The sequence below is a fragment of the Balaenoptera musculus genome, chromosome 13 (genome assembly GCF_009873245.2).
Source record: "Balaenoptera musculus isolate JJ_BM4_2016_0621 chromosome 13, mBalMus1.pri.v3, whole genome shotgun sequence".
Classification (NCBI taxonomy): domain Eukaryota; kingdom Metazoa; phylum Chordata; class Mammalia; order Artiodactyla; family Balaenopteridae; genus Balaenoptera; species Balaenoptera musculus.
This window is the reverse complement of record NC_045797.1, coordinates 60,504,565-60,523,084: the sequence shown is the minus strand read 5'-3', so window position 1 is coordinate 60,523,084 and position 18,520 is coordinate 60,504,565. Positions and strand designations below refer to the sequence as shown.

Below are 18,520 nucleotides of genomic sequence, written 5' to 3'. Positions count from 1 at the left end.
TTTTATTGTTTCAAATTTTTAAAATGAGACAGTTATCCCTCTTCCCCAAATCAGAGCCATTTGAGACTATTCTGATTAAAGAGAATGAGGTCATATCAGATTCTTCTACAAAGAAAAGAGGTGGGGCAAAGGAATCTAGGGAAATTTCACTGGAAGGATTTATGCTCAATTATAAAAGGCCATGGGCCTCAGGTCAAAGCATTCTTCTAAAATCACATAGGAAGAAACCATCTAGCCTCCAGCAGGAACTCCAGTTAGAGGTACTTGGGGCTAAAGCTGACACTTGTACACCTCTCTGACACAGATCCACATCTATGCTGAAGAAGCAGGGCACTGTTCACACTGGTTTCAAGCATACACCTGAAAAGACACACATGGTCTCCAACATGGCCATCAAACATCATGTGCCTATAACTGACCTCAAATACATAACTTAAACAAATTTTTTTCCTTACTATAAAATATTTCTTTTAATTTGAAAAATATTAACAAAAAGTTACTACCTAGAAATAACCATTGAACATTTTCACGTATTTTAAAATATCAAACTGGGATCACTTCTTGCCTTTTACCTTCTTCATTTAACACTGTATAATGAGCATTTTCTAATATCAAAACATTGTCTCTGTAAAATGTATTCCAGCCTATCAACTTTCCATAATTTATTCACTGATTCCTCCATCCCTGGATATTTATGTTACATATTTTACTTTTAATAGAACTTACCTATTTTTACTTCATCTGGTTCCACAAAAGTGATTTAATAAAGTTAAGAGGACTTCCCTGGTGGCACAGTGGTTAAGAATCTGCCTGCCAATGCAGGAGACACGGGTTTGAGCCCTGGTCCGGGAAGATCCCACATGCCACGGAGCAACTAAGCCCGTGTGCCACAACTACTGAGCCTGCACCCTAGAGCCCGCGAGCCACAACTACTGAAGCCCTCATGCCTAGAGCCCGTGCTCTGCAACAAGAGAAGCCACCGCAATGAGAAGACCGCGCACCGCAACGAAGAGTGGTCCCTGCTCGCGTCAACTAGAGAGAGCCCGCACACAGCAACGAAGACCCAACGCAGCCATAAATAAATAAATAAATTTATTTTTTTAAAAAAAAGTTAAGATAATCCTGGATTCTAGTTACAGGTCTCATAACTAGCTGTATAATTTCTGACAAACCACGAACTCTTAGACCTAGATTTCTTTAGATTTAAAACAAGGACATTAAAGTAGATGCCTTATAAGATTCTTTCACCTTTAACAGTCTTTAACATTTATGTGGCAACCAAATGTTCTTAAAGATATCTGGATAAAGTAAAATTTCATATTTAAAATTTCCCCCTCAAATTAAAAAGCAATTAATCAACTAACCTACATATGTAAAGATATGCTATCTTTTCTATACAAATACAACAATGTTTTTAAGGCATAGTTTGTAAAACCTGAACTATCTGTGAAGGTCTTGCATTAATTCATTTTTACTCCTTCTTTTGGGAAAATCACTGTAAATATATAAAATGCTTACTAAGTTAAGTATGGTGTCTGTGGACATAAACTATAGTAAACTAAAATATTCCTATTAAAAAAAGAATCAGTTACTTTAGTGTTCCAAGTTTCAGACTTTAACCATCTGACAAATGTCATATTAGGGAGTAGACTTCTCACTCATTTAATTCCTCAGTAACAAGACTTGGAAAACTGATGTCCCTAATTAAAGATACAGGCAAACCTACTTATAAGCTGGCAAACAAACTACTATAATGAAAATTTTGTTGTTTAAGACCGAGTCCACAATACAGTGGATATCATATGCCAGTACATGGGGTCAAACTTTAAAAACAGTTTCAAATTATGTGGAGTTTGCATGCAATTTATTATGTGCCACTTATGTTATTACATTTAGGAGACTATTGTTCAAACTCTTCTTATTGAAGAGTTAGCTTGGTTGGGAAAATGTACTGCTTGAAAATAATTTATATTTAACTAAAATCACCTTATTGACTTTATACTAACCGGTGTTTAAAAGAAACATGAGGAAACACTACACCAAAAAGAGCCACAGAAGCATCAATGACCGAAACTCCAAGGGGAAGAGGCCCAGGCACAGCTTCTCCCGCAGGTATTCGTAAATAAATGGAGGATGGATCATGCTCCAGAGCCCCACTTCCAGATGCACTGTTTGGCTGGAGCTGCAAAAGAAGGACATAAAAATCATTCAAAATCCACTTTGGGAAATTCACTTACCAAGTACTGGGCATGACAAAACAGGGGAGGAAAGAGAAAAAGTAACAATGAAAGAACAGAATGATTAAATCTGAAAATTTTTAAATAGAGAAAGATATAATTTGGCCATTAAAAAAAGTCACAACAGTTCATGCAATTTTTAAAAAAAGTTTTGTTCATTCTAAAACATTTTTGCAGTACCCACCTCAAAATGTGTAAGCAAAATAATGTCAGGAATAACTTACACCCACAAAAAATTTTTTAAAAGCGGCCTTTAGTAACTCTTTTTAAAAAGTACATAAGAAATAATGTATTCAGTGGGCAAAAAAGGTTCTAAATCTTCAACCTACTAAATCCTATTCCTCTCTAACCTGTCACAAAATAAACTAAACCAAAACAAACACCAACAACCAAAAAGCTAGTCAAAACTGATCTTTGCCAATGCAACCACAGGGCACCGAAATACACAGAATATTAAATAAAGACAGTTCGCCAAATTCTAACTATTGCTGTTTACCTTTTTTCACTATTTATCCACCCCTAGGAAGGTATCTTTAAATGTCTAAGAAAGCTAAATGAAAATTAAACCTTAGTCTACAATATTTTCTTTTTAAATGACAATGTGTAATAGTACCATTGTTTTTCAATCAAGCTAGTATTTCACTTCACTTTATAGTTTACTACCTGGTCTTCAATTGATTTATGATCAGTTTCTTGAAGCCAGGAACCAAGAAGAACACTATCATCGTAGTGGCAGAGGGATCTGAGGAGGGAAGTAGTTGTGTTGGCTGAGTTGTCAGTCAAAGTGAATTCTGCTACCAGTTCTCTAAGAAGTGCATTGAAAGAGCCTAAAAAACAGAACTTCAGGTCAGATTAAAGAGAATACTTTTTAAGAAAATGACAATCACTGCCCACCAAGAACAGCAATATGTTCAACAGGAGTAAAATAATTAAGTCCCCGTTCCCTTTTAAGAAAAACCAGTATTAAATATTTTAACGCTGGTTTTAATACACAATAATGGCACTTCCTTTTTTGTTACTGTATTATGCCTTTTAGCCCAAATTATTTAAAGTAATCAAAAACTCAAAGATTTTTTATTTTAAATATATTAAAAATGATGATTATTATTTACTATTAATTACTTAACGATGTGCAAACACTGAACCAGAGCATATCAAAATTCTTGGGTATGGTTGCACTGGAATATTAATATTTTATATGACATTTAACTTCTGCAAAAGTACATTACTATTCTCCCTCCAGATTCCTAAATTATTGGCTGTATTATAACAGTTGGGATAGTCATTAAAAGCATAGACTCTGAAGATGAACCAACTGGGTTTGAATCCAAGCTCTGCCAGTTAACCACCTCACAGACTTGTGCAAGTTACACAACCTCTAAGTGCCTGAGATTCTTCATCTTTAAAGAAAGCTACATTTTAGCCTCATATGGTTGTGGTTAGAGTCAAAGATGCTCATACATGTTAAGGGCTTAGAACGGGACCTGGAACACAGTAGCGCTCAACAAGTGTTAGCTACTCTGTATGAAGAAAAGGAAAATGGTTGCCTTCCTTTACATGGTCAGAACTCTATGATATTGTGAAGAACTGCAAAGGTATACTGAAGAATTTTTATTAGACATACACAAATTTCATTTACCTTCATAAGTTTTTGGAGGTAACAATGCCAAGATATCATAAAGTCTTAAACGGACCATTGCAGCACTAGCTTTCAGATGAGCTCCGTGGGCTTTAATTACAGATGGAATGCTAAAATATCAAAAGTATAATTAGTATTAGCTTATTAGAATAAGCATTACTTACATTTTTTCCCAGCCATGTATCAATGTACCGTCAAAGTACATTGATAAGTATTATATTTTTCTTTTAGTTTATTTTGTGACTTTTACTGTTAGTAACAGAAACACTATAAAATACAATTTTAGGGACTTCCCTGGTGGTCCAGTGGGTAAGGCTCCACGCTCACAATGCAGGGGGCCGGGGTTCGATCCCTGGTTGGAGAACTAGATCCCGCATGCATGCTGCATCTAAGAGCTTGCATGCTGCAATTAAGAAGCCCGCATGCCTTAACTAAGACCCGGTGCAGCCAAAATAAATAAATAAACAATAATTAAAATAAATAAATAAAATAAAATTTTATTTCAATCCACACCACTACTGAAATTTTTAAAGTCACTTCACACAAATAAAATTTAGTACATTTCCTATATGATACTATAGGGAATTACAAAACATGGCTATTTATAAATATATAAAATTGGATGTTAACGTGTCCTAATTGCCTACTTACTGTGACATCATAGTCATGGCACATTCAATAGGGGTCATCAATTTTCTAATCACATCTTCAGTTAGGAGTTCAGGACAATGTGCAACAAAACTCCTCATTGCTAGATAAAAATTTTAAAAAGACATATTTGAAACAGCCTTTGTGAGGATGAACAAATTTATAAAATTATATAAAGGTACCTAAAATGTTTAATTATTACAAAATATAAAGTTCTAAAACAAGGTCAAACCAAAAGAAGGACCAATTGCAACTTTAGAGAAAACTCATTAGAAAAGGCTAGAAGAAGAGTGGACAGCAAAAATGGAGGGAGGGAAGATGTCTGTTAGAAAGATTTCTGTGAGCGAGAATTCAGAAGTCTATGACCCCACATGAATTCAGATAACTACAAAAAAAGCTGTTTCAGAACAGAACCAACAGTGGACATAATGGCCCAGTGAGAGGAAATAGCTTTATTGGCTCTTTGGCAGTAGAGCTAAGACTAAAACAGCTCTCAGATGTGTGGGAACAAAACTAACACCTTGCCCTGGGGCGCTTATGGTTAAGTGTACATCTGTCTCCCACAGTTTGAAAAAAGAGGCACTTTTCACCCTCAGATAAAGCGAAAAAGGACAGGGTCACTCTGTGTAATTCTAGTTTTCAAATAAAACAAAACTTGAGCCTTTCCTGTAAGTTGCTGACTCCCAAACAAAAACAACTTTATTTCATACTTTTTAAAATGCTGGTCTCTAAAAGATGTTATCAACTTTTGCAGATTTGATGGGAGAAAACAGCTATCTGTCCATTAAGAAAAGACTAACTGTAAACTCAGTAACCTTGGTAATCCTGTTTCTTTTTCCTTTAAATAGGCACTGGGCTTTTTTACTTGGTGACCCAGTGCTTCTTCAGGTGGAAGAATGCAATAACTGGGAATTAAGACGCCTGGGTTCCAGCTCCTAACTGATCATGAACTCTAACCTCCTTTTCAGAGTCTCAGCTTCACTTTTATTACAAAATTAGTAAACTGGTATAGATTACTTATAAAGTTTCTTTCTAAATCTAAAAGTGTACAGATTCATCATTATATATTAAAATAAAAAATTGAAGTAATGATTTTCCTTCACTTCACAAATATTTTAGTAAGAAAATAATATTCTGAAAGTGCAGTCCTTTCAGTTCTTACCACATAAAGCTCCAGCACGACCTTCCAATGTTACCTGCCAGGTAAAAGAATCGCCTCGGGCCTTCTCAGCCTCCAATTCCTTCAATGAACGAGGGAAAACATTTCGCCACAATAACAACATCTTGGGCAGATGGTAACGAACAACAGATGGTCCTGACAGAGAAAATGAGAACACAAAACCATACATATATATAGCATTACAAACGAAAGTCAAAGAAAAGAGCCCCAAACAAGCTTTAACAATATCTATCATTTCACTGTATCTTTCTCTCTAATACTAACATTTTCAAAATGTTTCTTATTCAGTAAGTAAAATATATATTAAAGCATAATAAAATTCACCTAAAAACTTTCAATATTTTTAGCATCCAACATCAAACAAATCCACAAAAAGTCATCTAAAAGAAATTACCCAAATATATTCAGAATGATGGATTACATTCTATCAATGATAAAATATATCTGGGACATATTTTATGATGTCTTTTCTATAAATATTATATATGTATATAAACATGTACACCCACTCCCAAACACATACATATAATTACTACTCCATTTTAAGGGCAATTTATATGGTTAATTTAGTTCTATGGAGTAGTATATTTAGAACTAGGAACCTATATTTCCATTGCTAAGGAATTCATTTAACATACCACACAACATAAATTTCTAGAAAAAAAAGTTACCACTTTTTATTTTCTTTAGAAAATGAGGTCATGGTTTAATTTCCAAAAGGTAGATGCATCAAGCAGGGAGTAACTTTGTAGCACACACACGCATACTTTTTATAGTAGAAGCCAAACACATGAAGTAAAAAGTGGACACACCTTATCACAATGATAACACGTATTTCTGTTCTATGTACAGTGCTAAATTTGCCTGCATCTCAGATTTGTCATAGCACTTAGGAAAGTGAAGTGCATAAAGATAACCCCAAGAAAGCAACACCAATGAGAGATGCCGTTTAAGTGTGACTTTATCACTCTACTAAAATCATGTCACTGGTCTTTACTTTGGGCATGGAATATGCCCCATACTCTCATCACTTTTCATTAATACTAGGCTAATCATTTAGACCATGGCTATGCTGACGGCAAAGGGGAAACTTTGCTAACACCTTTCCCACTAAATGTACGTAAACAGAAATTACCAAAAAGAGAAATCTAATACCAAATGATGAGAAAAACATCATTACCATTTTTTAACTTCATTCAAAGTCTAGAATGTGAAGTTGAATACTTCTAAATTAAAATTTCTTTACAGTCTACTGACAGTTATAGAATAAGACAAAATCCTACTCAAATATAATTGTACCTAAAGTCATAAGTGCTCCAAGTAAGAGCCATCCAGCTTGCGTGCGCTGTAAAGACAGCCTGCTATTTTGGGCAGCAGTTCGTAAGAGATCTTCAGCAATACTAACTACCATCTGCAAGAGAAGTTTAGAATTGGATTTTAACAAAATCAAGTAAGAAAATACACAGCTAGTATACTTCATTAAAAAAGAAGTTATCCTTATTTGTTGTTGCTGTTAACATGTTTTTAAAGAGGCAACATCAATACCTAATCAATCCTGATTGCTCTGCTGACTTTGAGAAGACCCATTACAACACAGTGGTTAAGAGTGAGTTCTAGGGCTTCCCTGGTGGCACAGTGGTTGGGAGTCTGCCTGCCGGTGCAGGGGACACGGGTTCAAGCCCTGGTCTGGGAGGATCCCGCGTGCCGTGGAGCAACTGGGCCCGTGAGCGCAATTGCTGAGCCCGCGCGTCTGGAGCCTGTGCTCCGCAGCAGGAGGGGCCGCGATGGTGAGGGGCCCGCACACCGCAATGAAGAGTCGCCCCCGCTTGCCGCAACTGGAGAGGGCCCTCGCACAGAAACGAAGACCCAACACACCAACACAGCCATAAATAAATAAATAAATAAATAAATAAATAAATAAATAAATAAATGGCGGTGATGTGAACAACATATGTACATATCAAAAAAAAAATTAAAAAAAAAAAAAAGAGTGAGTTCTAGAGCCAGAATGCCTGAATTCATATCCCAGCTTTGTCATCTCCTAGCTTTCTGACTTAGGATAACTTAATCTCTCTGCCTCAGTTCCCTCACTGCTAAAATGGGAATAACAGGAGTGCCAACCTCACTCTTATGAGGATTAATAAATTAATACAGCAAAGTACTCAGAACAGAGCTGGTCCATGTAATCACTCAATAAATGCTATTATTAGTAGTACTGTTATCCTACGTTTAAAGATTTGCTGAACTCTTATTATACATCTGCCATTAAGCTAATCTTATGGTGCTTATAGTCTTAGAGAGAGGAGACAGGAAAAATGGGAAGTAACAAGCAGCACATAATCAAATAATAAAATAACAGTACAGATGTAATGGTCAGCAAAGAGAAAGGCTATCATAGACTGAGTAACTCTAAAGATAATTCATGGAAGAGACAGAACTTGAATTGGGCCTCTAAAGCAGCTAAGTTTGGTGCAGGTGAACAAGAAGAGGGACGAAATTCTAATGTAAGAGGTTAGCAAGAGCGAAGACATGGAGGCTGAAAAAAGCACGGAAGGAAAGCAAGATGACTAGTCTGACTAGAGCAGTGAGAAACTAGAATGAAAGGGCAGAAAAAAGGCAAATTATGAAGGTACCAGTTTAGCACACAAAGGTGATTATATTTTATTCTCTGATCCCTGGGTAGTTCCTAAGGGTCTCTGAGCAAACATAAATACGAAAGTGGGGTGGAAGAGATGGGAGAAAAAGATTCCAAGAAGGATAATCAGTGAGGAGGCAAGCATATGACAAAGGGAGATGGAAGCCCAGATTTGAGTAGCAGCTATGGAACTCACAGAAATGAATGGACATGGGCCTGGTAACCCAGGGAAAAAAAACCCAGAAAAACAAAAAACAAAAGATCTAGCCCCAATATAAAGTTGCAAATAATATTTATATAAACACTTAATATTCCTAAGAAGAAAATCTTGATAGTAGTATAAGGTATAGGAGAAAGAAAGGGAAAAAAAGTAACTGATTCATGAAAACCATTCAACTTTTATTATTACCAAAATGCTAACTATAGCAATAGCACATTCTCTTGACATTTTAAATATAGCAATGTGAATTTTTATTTCTAAAACCCCAAAGAAAAGCTCTGATTAGATTCTAAAGAATTACTCTAAGGGTTTTTTTTTTCCTCTCTCTAAAATAAATTATAAAATGATACTATACCCAGACAAAACTATTATTCCTGTATCAGGATTAAATATCAAATTTTAATTAGGGTCTGTCGACTCCATATTAGCAGAATACTATATCATTTAGTATCACAGTAAAACTGTTTTTGTTTGATCACCCAGTTCAACATCAATCACAGAAGGTGTTCCAATAAAGACTAAAGTCCATGTGACAGCACTTATAATCTTAGGATCTTTGTCATACCTTTCCCTTGGCATGAGGGATGCCCAAAGGACACTGATGAACTCCACCTAACAAAGCAGCCATTGCAAAACTGTATCCACTAACAGCTTCCGGTGAAGTTTTCAGGTTGTTGAGTCGTTCTGCACACCTGTCTAGAAATGGCGCCAGCTGGAAAGGCAGTGCCACAGCCACACAGCGCAGACACCACGCGGCAGCAAGTCGAGCTGCCATGCTTGGGTGAAGAAGCACTGAAGTCACCGTCTCCAAAAGACCTAAAAAATACTCAAAAAATTACTCTTTAATGAAGTCACACAATTTCATGAGTTAAAAGACTATGTGTAACACAATAATTAAAATCATAATTGTTATGGTTTTACACAGATACATTTAGAACTGTGCCAAAAAACACATATATCAACTCATAAACAGGGAAGTACTTTAAGGAACATTTTCTACAAAGAACATAGTACAATTACATCCAATAAAATACAAATGTTGGCGTAAAGTATTCAATAAAGTTTAGAAACAAAACTACCATGACTGTTTTTGATTTGTCTCCCAAAACTTTATTTCAATATTTAATTCAAGATTCACTATCACAGTGAATCCTAAATAAAACCTAACTTTTAACAAATGATCTAAACTGCTAATTACCATGATAAGCAACCAATCAGGAGTTAAATATCAATCACACCTATGATTTCTAAAAATATTGAAAAAAATATTCCAGCATATAAGTGAATATCATACCTATAGATGCTTCCTGAATAAGAGGGGATGCGGTGGCATTCAGGCTCTGCACCAGACTCCCGAGCTCCTGCAGGGCGCAGACCATCACATGCTGGCTTGCTGCAATGTCTGCTGCTCCAGATTTGTTTTCACCACTAGTGTCATTCACTACTGCTTCTGGAAACACAAAATCATGTATGAATGTGGGTGAATTAAATTGTGATATAATTTTTTGATCTACACAATTTATGTTTTTAAATTATACCAGCTGATACCTGACTGTTAACTCTGTTTGTATGCTGAACATCTCTAATAGTTAGGGAAATACAAATCAAAACCACAATGCTAAAAAGTCACTATAAAGAATTTAGCACAATGCTACCCCCAATATACATTCAGTAAACATTAGCAGCTATTATTGTTACTTTATTATTATCATTGCTATTTTAAGAGCTGTAGTGTATTGGTAGCATCACTGCCAAATTACTGACCAGAAAGAAGATCTATAAGGAAAGTGACTTTAGAATTTCTTACTGGGATGTTCCTCAAAGTTTCCATTAACTTGCTGGTCCCTGGCCCCACCTTTTAGCTTCCAATAGAACTGAAACATATTTAATCACGAAACAAATAAAAATTCCCTTGTCAAATTACTAATTGAGAATATATTCTGGTCCATAAATTCCAGATACATAGCACTATGTTTAATTCTGCTTTTACCATTTTAAAAATCAAATGGCTTAAGGGCTTAAAAATCTGTGACCTTAAGATTAATAACCCTTAAATGACAGTAAAACTTTCTTATTTACATTCATTATGAATTACCAGGCTATAAAATGTAGAATAACAGGATATAATAGATTAATACACTATGGATTAAAATTAAATGCCTCTTTTCTTCTTAGACCTTTCTGGACTTGGAAATGCACAAACTCTCTCTTTTGGGTACTAAGCTCTAAGCTCCCTGAACAGGTGCTATCTACGTGTGGCTCGCTGTTTTACTCCCACTGTTTGGCACAGTGCCTTTGACACTCAAACATTTCTTCAAGGAATAAATGTGCAAATATTTATAAAGTCGTGAACCTAGGACAGATTATTATTTTATCATACCTAAAGAATGATACCTCATTAATTTAAACACCCTTTAATTCACAATTCCTAACTTTCAGTTAGTCCCATGCATTTAAAATATGGTTTGCCTAGTAAGCTATTATAAACAACAAAAACTATAAACTATTTGTGGATTTATTTTTATTAATTTTATAAGATATTCAATATATATTCTCTAAATGTAAAGTGCTGGATATTATCTATTTATTAAATTCTTATTTCTAAAGACCCCTGTTAAGCAATATAATTTTCTTGATTAAAGTTAACGTATATTCCCAACAGTGATAAAAGTAAATTATCTTACAGAATTTATATTTTGCCTTGCGTTAGTTCCTTAATTGTATTATTATAAGCTCCAGGAAGGCAGGAACTTTATCTTACTCACTGTTCAAAACCTGAATTACTGCTTTGCAATCTCAAATACTCAATAACTACTTGTTAAACAGAAAAATTTATAAAATTGACACTTCCTAGAAAAGGATTTCTTTTAATTATGAATTACTGAGGTTTCACAGTATATCCTATAGTGGGCTAAAAACCACCTGTAACTGTTTCTCTCTAAATTTTCACATTAAGCCTATTAACAGAGGGGAAAACAACATGTATTTATAAAACAATAGGTTCCAAGAAGAAAAACCACAATAGATTATTCCTCAAAGATTCCTCAACGTGCTGTGGCATACCAGGAGAGCTATAAAATCGGTAGATACTAGATATAAAACAGAAAGCCTAACCTTACAAACACACTACCCAAATACTGAAAAACTCCACTTCACTGTAATTATATGTTGCTTGAATACCAAATAAGAGTACACAATAAAAATGACTATTAAAACACAGTCCAGAAAGATATATGAACCAATCAGATCTATTAGTATTTATTAAGAATAACAATAAAGAACTAAATGACTAAAGTAATCAACAATACAGATCATGACATTAATTCTTACCTACTGGGACTTCCCTGGTGGTGCAGTGGTTAAGAATCCGCCTGCCAATGCAGAGGACACGGGTTCTAGCCCTGGTCCGGGAAGATTCCACATGCTGCGGAGCAACTAAGCCCGTGTGCCACAACTACTGAGCCTGCTCTCTAGAGTCCGCGAGCCACAACTACTGAGCCTGCGTGCCACAACTACTGAGTCTGTGTGCCACAACTACTGAAGCCCGCACACCTAGAGCCCGTGCTCCGCAACAAGAGAAGCCACCACAATGAGAAGCCTGCACACTGCAACAAAGAGTAGCCCCTGCTCGCTGCAACTAGAGAAAAGCCCACGCACAGCAATGAAGACCCAATGCAGCCAAAAATAAATAAATTTATTAAAAAAAAAAAATTCTTACCTACTGCTTTCATTTGCTTTCCAATCGCTTGGCATATTTCTTTGGCAGCTGCAATCTGGGCTTTTTCACCTAGCAAACTGCCCACAGTAGCTCTTAGGATAAAGGAAACACACCGTCTGGAGTACACAGCCTCTACATGTGTTTGCGTTGCCCGAGGATGGGAAACCAGATCAAGTACGTGAGACAAGAATGTGGCAAAGCTACGCTCTAACCACTGACCACCCAATGTTGTTACAAAAACAACATATGCCTGTAAATAGATTAAGATACTTTAGATAAATTTATATAAATGAACTGAAATTACAGATAAAGCAACTATGTAAATAACTGATGACAGCATGAAAAATAAATTATCTCTGAGATTAAAATTGAGAAAATTTAAAACTTGAGACCTTTTTAGTACTTCTAGCATGGGAATTACTGGTTGAAGTATCTTTGACTAAAAACAGCTCTCAGGATAATAACTTCAAGAAGAACACAGAGAGAGAATGGTGCGGGAGCGAAGGAAAGGTGAATTCACCCTGGTGATGAAGGTGATAAGTTATAGTAATAAAACCCTAACATGCTAAATAAACGCTGACCTAGAGCTACAAAACATTTGCTTATGACTGTAAGATACAAATGGTTTACTTCCATATTATGCTTGTTTCTGGAATAAGGTATAATTGGATGATTTTGACTAAGATCACAAAAAACCATTTCATCCTATTAGGTGTTAATTATTCTTAGGTTATTAACCATAACATCTTATTTGGTATTAATCATTATATTGAAACTATAATTTCAAGTCAGGTTTAACTGCATAATTACACTGGTGATTAACCAATGATGATAAATCCAAAGTACTAACCAATATTTTTAGCTACAAGAGTTGTTGGAAAACATTAAAATCTAAATGCCTCAAGCTACTTGAATACAATTTCAATTAAAACACAATTACTTTACTTCTGATTTTCTGCCAAGTAAAATTTGGAAAAATTTTGTTAAAGATAGACAGATAGATACAGCAGACATAGGCTTCTTTTCACATCAAATACCTACCTTTCCATATAAGATACAATTTAGATTTGAATGTAATTCATTCATTTAGTAAAAGAAATGTTTTGAAAGACATTTTAAAAATTATTTAATTTTAGACAGTATTAAAAATCTCTGTACGTGCTGTTACGTAGTAAGAGTCTTCCATGAAATTTCACACGTGATACCAAGAGAATTCTTTTATACATATATATTACAAACCTGTGTAACTCCAACTCTCACTTCACGATTAACAGACCCTCCGACTTTTAACATTTCTCCACCACTCTTTAAGAAACCTGACCCTCCACGTAGAAATCCTGTGGCCATGAGTTCTAAGACTTCATCAAATGTTGCTCGCTTCACATTCTGGCGCATTACTTTCAGAAAGAAAAATATATTTATAAGCAAATATATTTTGCTATTAGTTAAATAATATTTTCTAATAATCTAGCTTTAAAATTCAAGTAATTGTTTTTAAGGATACTTAAACTATTACAAAGGAGATAGGGTCATTTATTTTCTTATGATCTTAAAATTTACAATATATTTGTAAAATTAAATTCAATTTTGAAGCAAAAAAATGCTAAAAAAAAAAGGAGCTAGAAATTAAAACAATTCAATATATCTATGCCAAAATAGTCTAGTAATTATGTTAGCCTTGATATGTGTAACACAACAAAGACAACACACATTCACAGCAGATACTGCGAACTGACTGCAGCCCTCATTCCCAGTTGAGATGGACACAATACTTCTTTTTATTTTGGCCACAGCACGTGGCTTGTGGGATCTTAGTTCCCCGACCAGGGATCTAACCTGAGCCCACAGCAGTGAAAGCGCCGAGTCCTAACCACTGGACCGCCAGGGAATTCCCAATTCCCAAGACCACGCTTTCTATACACCAATTACCAATGGACTGAAACGTCACTGGACTGCAACTGACTTGCCATCCCTGGTAAAGAGCTTCCTATTTTATAAAGTCCTTTCATACATAGTAGCAAACATAATCCTCACAAAAATTCTGTAAGAGAGGCATAAAGCTCACGATTAACTATGCAGGCTTTGGAATTTGAATGCCTGGGTTTTAATTTCATTTAATAGAACACTTATTACACCACAAATGACACAATCTCTCTAAGCCTAAATTTCCTTGTTTATAAAATGAGAATAACAATAGTACTTGGGATTCATAGGGCTTTTGAGAGGATTAAATAAAACAACTCTGTTATGTGCTTAATTCAGTGCCTTATACATAGTTAGCACTTAATAATTGTTACCTATCATCATCATCATTGTTATCTAATTCAGAGACTGAAGTAATCATCATTAAAGATGAAGAGACCAAAGCTCAAAGGGTTTCACAGCAAATAAACATAAGAGCTAGGACTTGAATCTGTAAGATCTGATTCTCTTTCTACAATACAGAGATGGAATAGGGGGAGGGACAACAGCAGAGCTGGATTCACTCAGCATCTACTCAGAACTGTCCCTGAAGCATCTCTATGGAACTGTGAGGCACAGTAGAAGTCACTGGGAAAATCAATTCTGTCTCTGATTCTGCTTATAATAATGGTCAAGAAAAGAAGAAAAATAATACTATGCTATGAATGGGGATCTACTCATCAGGGACTGAAAGTAAGAAGGCATGTAAAGTGCCAGATTCCAGTCCCTTGAACATGATACAAAAGCATTTCATAAATCTTATTTGCTTATATGTCCAACATACTTTATGCATGTAATGTTGTACAGTATCATCATAAAAAATGTCTTGACTGGGACTTCCCTGGTGGTCCAGTGGTTAAGACTCTGTGCTTCCACTGCAGGGGGCGTGGGTTCGATCCCTGGTTGGGGAAGTTCCGCATGCCCCACAGTGTGGCAAAAAAAAAAAAAAAAAGAATGTCCTGACTATATGAAGTAAAATGCCATTTGGGTACTTCTATTTTATGAAAAAGTAGACAAAGATACTAATTTAAACCCTTTAAAATGACTTGCCTAGAAGTAATAAGTCATTTAGAAGGAAGCATTCCATATACCTTCAAATACCTGTTACAGTCTAGATCGGGGGCTGGCAAACAATGATACCTGTTGCTTGTTTTGGCATCAATGCTGTAGCCATGACTGTTCCTAAGAGTTTAGACACTGCCACCCGTACCCCATAGTTTGAGTTTTCCAAAGCCTTAAAGCAGAGAGTGGCTATATTTTCCAGTTCAGCAGTCCACATGAACACAGCTTCATTCTGTAGCTCTAGGAGACACTGGAATTAAAAAAAAAAAAAAAAAAGTAAATTAGAACTTCCACTTCCAGAGGTGGATAAACAAGAACCAGATTTACTCTCTCTCCTGAAATAACTAAAAAATTAGACAAAATATATGAAACAACAGTTTTGAAGACACTGGACATCAGGCAATGAAGGATGTTAATCCTTAAGAGATGGAAAATGCAAGTTGAACCCTACATCTGTCCCAGTTTACTGCCTTGAGAGAGTTTCCAGCAGTTAGGAGGAAACTATAACCCTAAACTCCTGTATTAGAAAGAAGAAAGGTCTCTGGGGAGTTCCCTGGTGGCCTAATGGTTAGGATTCTGGGTATTCACTGCCGTGGCCTCGGTTCAATCCCTGGTTGGGGGAACTGAGATCTCGCAAGCCGCATGGTGTGGCTGGAAAAAAAAAAAAAAAGAAGAAATGTCTCAAATCAACAACCTCAGCTTCTACCTTAAGAAACTAGATGACATAGAGCAAACTCAACACTAAGTAAGCAGGAAAAAAAGGAAGTAATATAGATAAGAGAGAAAATCAATGAACCAGCGAACTGGAAAACAGAAATGAAACCAAAAGCTGCTTCTTTGAGACAACCAATACATTTTGATAGAAATTTAGCCAGACAGATGAAGAAAAAGAGAGAGAAGACACAAATTACCAAAATTAGGAATGAGAGAAGTCACATCACTACAGATTCAATACATATTAAAAGGACAATATATTTGACAACTTACATGAAACAGACAACTCACTCAAGAAGAAACAGATAACCTAAATAGCCCAATATCTGTTTTAAAAATTGAATCTGTAGTTTAAAATCTTCCCCCAAAGAAAACTGGAGACCCAGAGAGATGTACTGCTGAATTCAACCAAATGTTTAAGTAAGAAATAATACCAATCCTATAGAAACTCTTCTAGAAAATTGAAGAGAAGGGTATACTTCCCAAATCATCCTATAAGGCCAACATTACCCTGATATTGAAATCTGACAGACACTACAAGAGAAGAAAACTACATGCCAATATCCCTCGTGAACACAATGCAAAAATTATACACAAAATTTTAGCAACTCTAATCCAACAATATATAAAATGGATACTATATCACAACCAAGTAGGGTTTATCCTAGGAATGAAAGATTGGTTAAAATTCTAAAACTAATCAATGTGGATTCATTACATTAGTAAGCTGAAAAAGAAAAGTCATACAATTCATCTCAATAGAGGCTGAAAAAACATTTAACAGAATATAAGTAAAACTTGGGAAAACTGAACAAGATCAGTGGATTGTGTCAATGTCAGTATTGTATTATACTGCTTGTAATATTGTACTATGCTCTTAGAAGATATTACCATTGGGGGGAACTGGGTAAAAGTTTATAAAGATCTCTGTATATTATTTCTTACAAATGCAGGAAAACCTACAATTATCCTAAAATAAAAAGCTTAATTAGACAGGAATTCCCTGGCGGTCCAGTGGTTAGGACTCAGCACTTTCACTGCCAGGGGCCTGGGTTCAATCCCTGGTTGGGGAACTAAGATCCCACAAGCCGCAGAAAGCAGCCAAAAAAACCCCAAAAAAACCCAAAAACGCTTAATTAGAAAATAGCAACAACAGAAATGACACAAGAAATCAAATTTGACAAAATCCATTCTTGATAAAAACTTCTTGGAAGGCTAGAAATATAAGGGCACTTCCTCAACTTGATAAAGATCATCAAGGAAAACTGACAGTTAACATCATACTTAATGGTGAAAGACTGGATGTTTTCCCCTTAAGGATCAGGAACAAGACAAGGATGTCACCTCTCATGTTTTCTATTCAACATTGCACTGAAGGATCTAACCAGCCAGTGCAGTAAGAAAGAAAAATAAATAAAAAGCATCCAGATTGGAAAAGAAGTAAAACTGTCTTTATTCATAGACAACATGATTGTCTACACAGAGTATCTGATAGGATCTATTAAAAAAGCTGATAGAACTAGTAAGGCAGTTTAAGAAGGTTGGTGGATACAAGACCAATGTACAAAAATCAGTTGTACTTCTATATGTTAGTAATGAACAATTAGAAATTGAAAAAAAAAAGCTTTTAATCAATACTATTTAAAATAGCATAAAAAATGAAATACTTATGGATAAATCTGACAAAAGAGGTGCAAGATCTGTGCATTTGAAAACCACAAAGTGTTGCTAAGAGTAATCAAAGAAGACCTAAATGAATGAGAGATAGAGATATCGCATTCATGAGTTGGACTTAGTATTGTTAAGCTGTCAACTATCCCCAAATTGATCTATAGATTCAATGCAACCTGAATAAAAATCCCAGCATGTTATTTTTGTAGAAATGGACAAGTTAAAATTTATATGGAAATGCAAAGGACCTAGAATAGCCAAAATTATTTTGAAAAAGAAAAAGTTGGAGGGCTAACACTACCTGATTTTAAGACATTATAAAAGTACAGTAATCAAGAAAGTGTTATTGACATCAAGATAGACAAATAGATCAATGAAACAGAATACAGATTCCAAAACTAGATCCACATTTATACGGACAACTGATTTTCAACAAAGGTGCAAAGGCAATTTAGTGAAGAAAAGAGTCTTTTCAACATGGTGCTAGAACAAGTGAATATCCATGTGCAAAAACCAAAACAAAACAAAAAATCTTCGATTCATACCTCACACTATATACAAAAATTAACTCAAAATGGATCATACATCTATAAAACTAGGAAACAGGAGAAAGTTTGGGCTAGGAAAAGCTTTCTTAGATACAATACTAAAAGCACAATATAAGAAAAACTTATAAATTGGACTTTGACAAAATTCAAAACTTCTCTTCTTAGAAAGGCACTATTTAGGGAATGAAAAGACAGACCACAGAGTGGGAGAAAATATTTGCAAATCACATATCTGATATAGAAATAAAGAACCTACAAAGTAGACTCAAAACTCTATAATATATGT

General features: G+C 35.2%; 1 protein-coding gene across 4 annotated transcripts in view; it reads right to left on the bottom strand.

Annotated features, from left to right (window-relative positions):
* Positions 1-18,520, bottom strand: part of HEATR5B (HEAT repeat containing 5B) — a 91,765-nt gene that overhangs the window by 59,973 nt on the left and 13,272 nt on the right. For all 4 annotated transcript variants that reach the window (XM_036872754.1, XM_036872756.1, XM_036872753.1 and 1 more), the window contains 11 exons: positions 15,380-15,551; positions 13,517-13,674; positions 12,278-12,527; positions 9,854-10,009; positions 9,125-9,375; positions 7,004-7,115; positions 5,687-5,839; positions 4,528-4,627; positions 3,877-3,986; positions 2,901-3,064; positions 2,007-2,182 (listed from right to left, as the gene is read on the bottom strand). In XM_036872754.1, the coding sequence (XP_036728649.1) occupies positions 2,007-2,182; positions 2,901-3,064; positions 3,877-3,986; positions 4,528-4,627; positions 5,687-5,839; positions 7,004-7,115; positions 9,125-9,375; positions 9,854-10,009; positions 12,278-12,527; positions 13,517-13,674; positions 15,380-15,551 (1,802 nt within the window). The remainder of the gene's footprint in view (positions 1-2,006; positions 2,183-2,900; positions 3,065-3,876; positions 3,987-4,527; positions 4,628-5,686; positions 5,840-7,003; positions 7,116-9,124; positions 9,376-9,853; positions 10,010-12,277; positions 12,528-13,516; positions 13,675-15,379; positions 15,552-18,520) is intronic.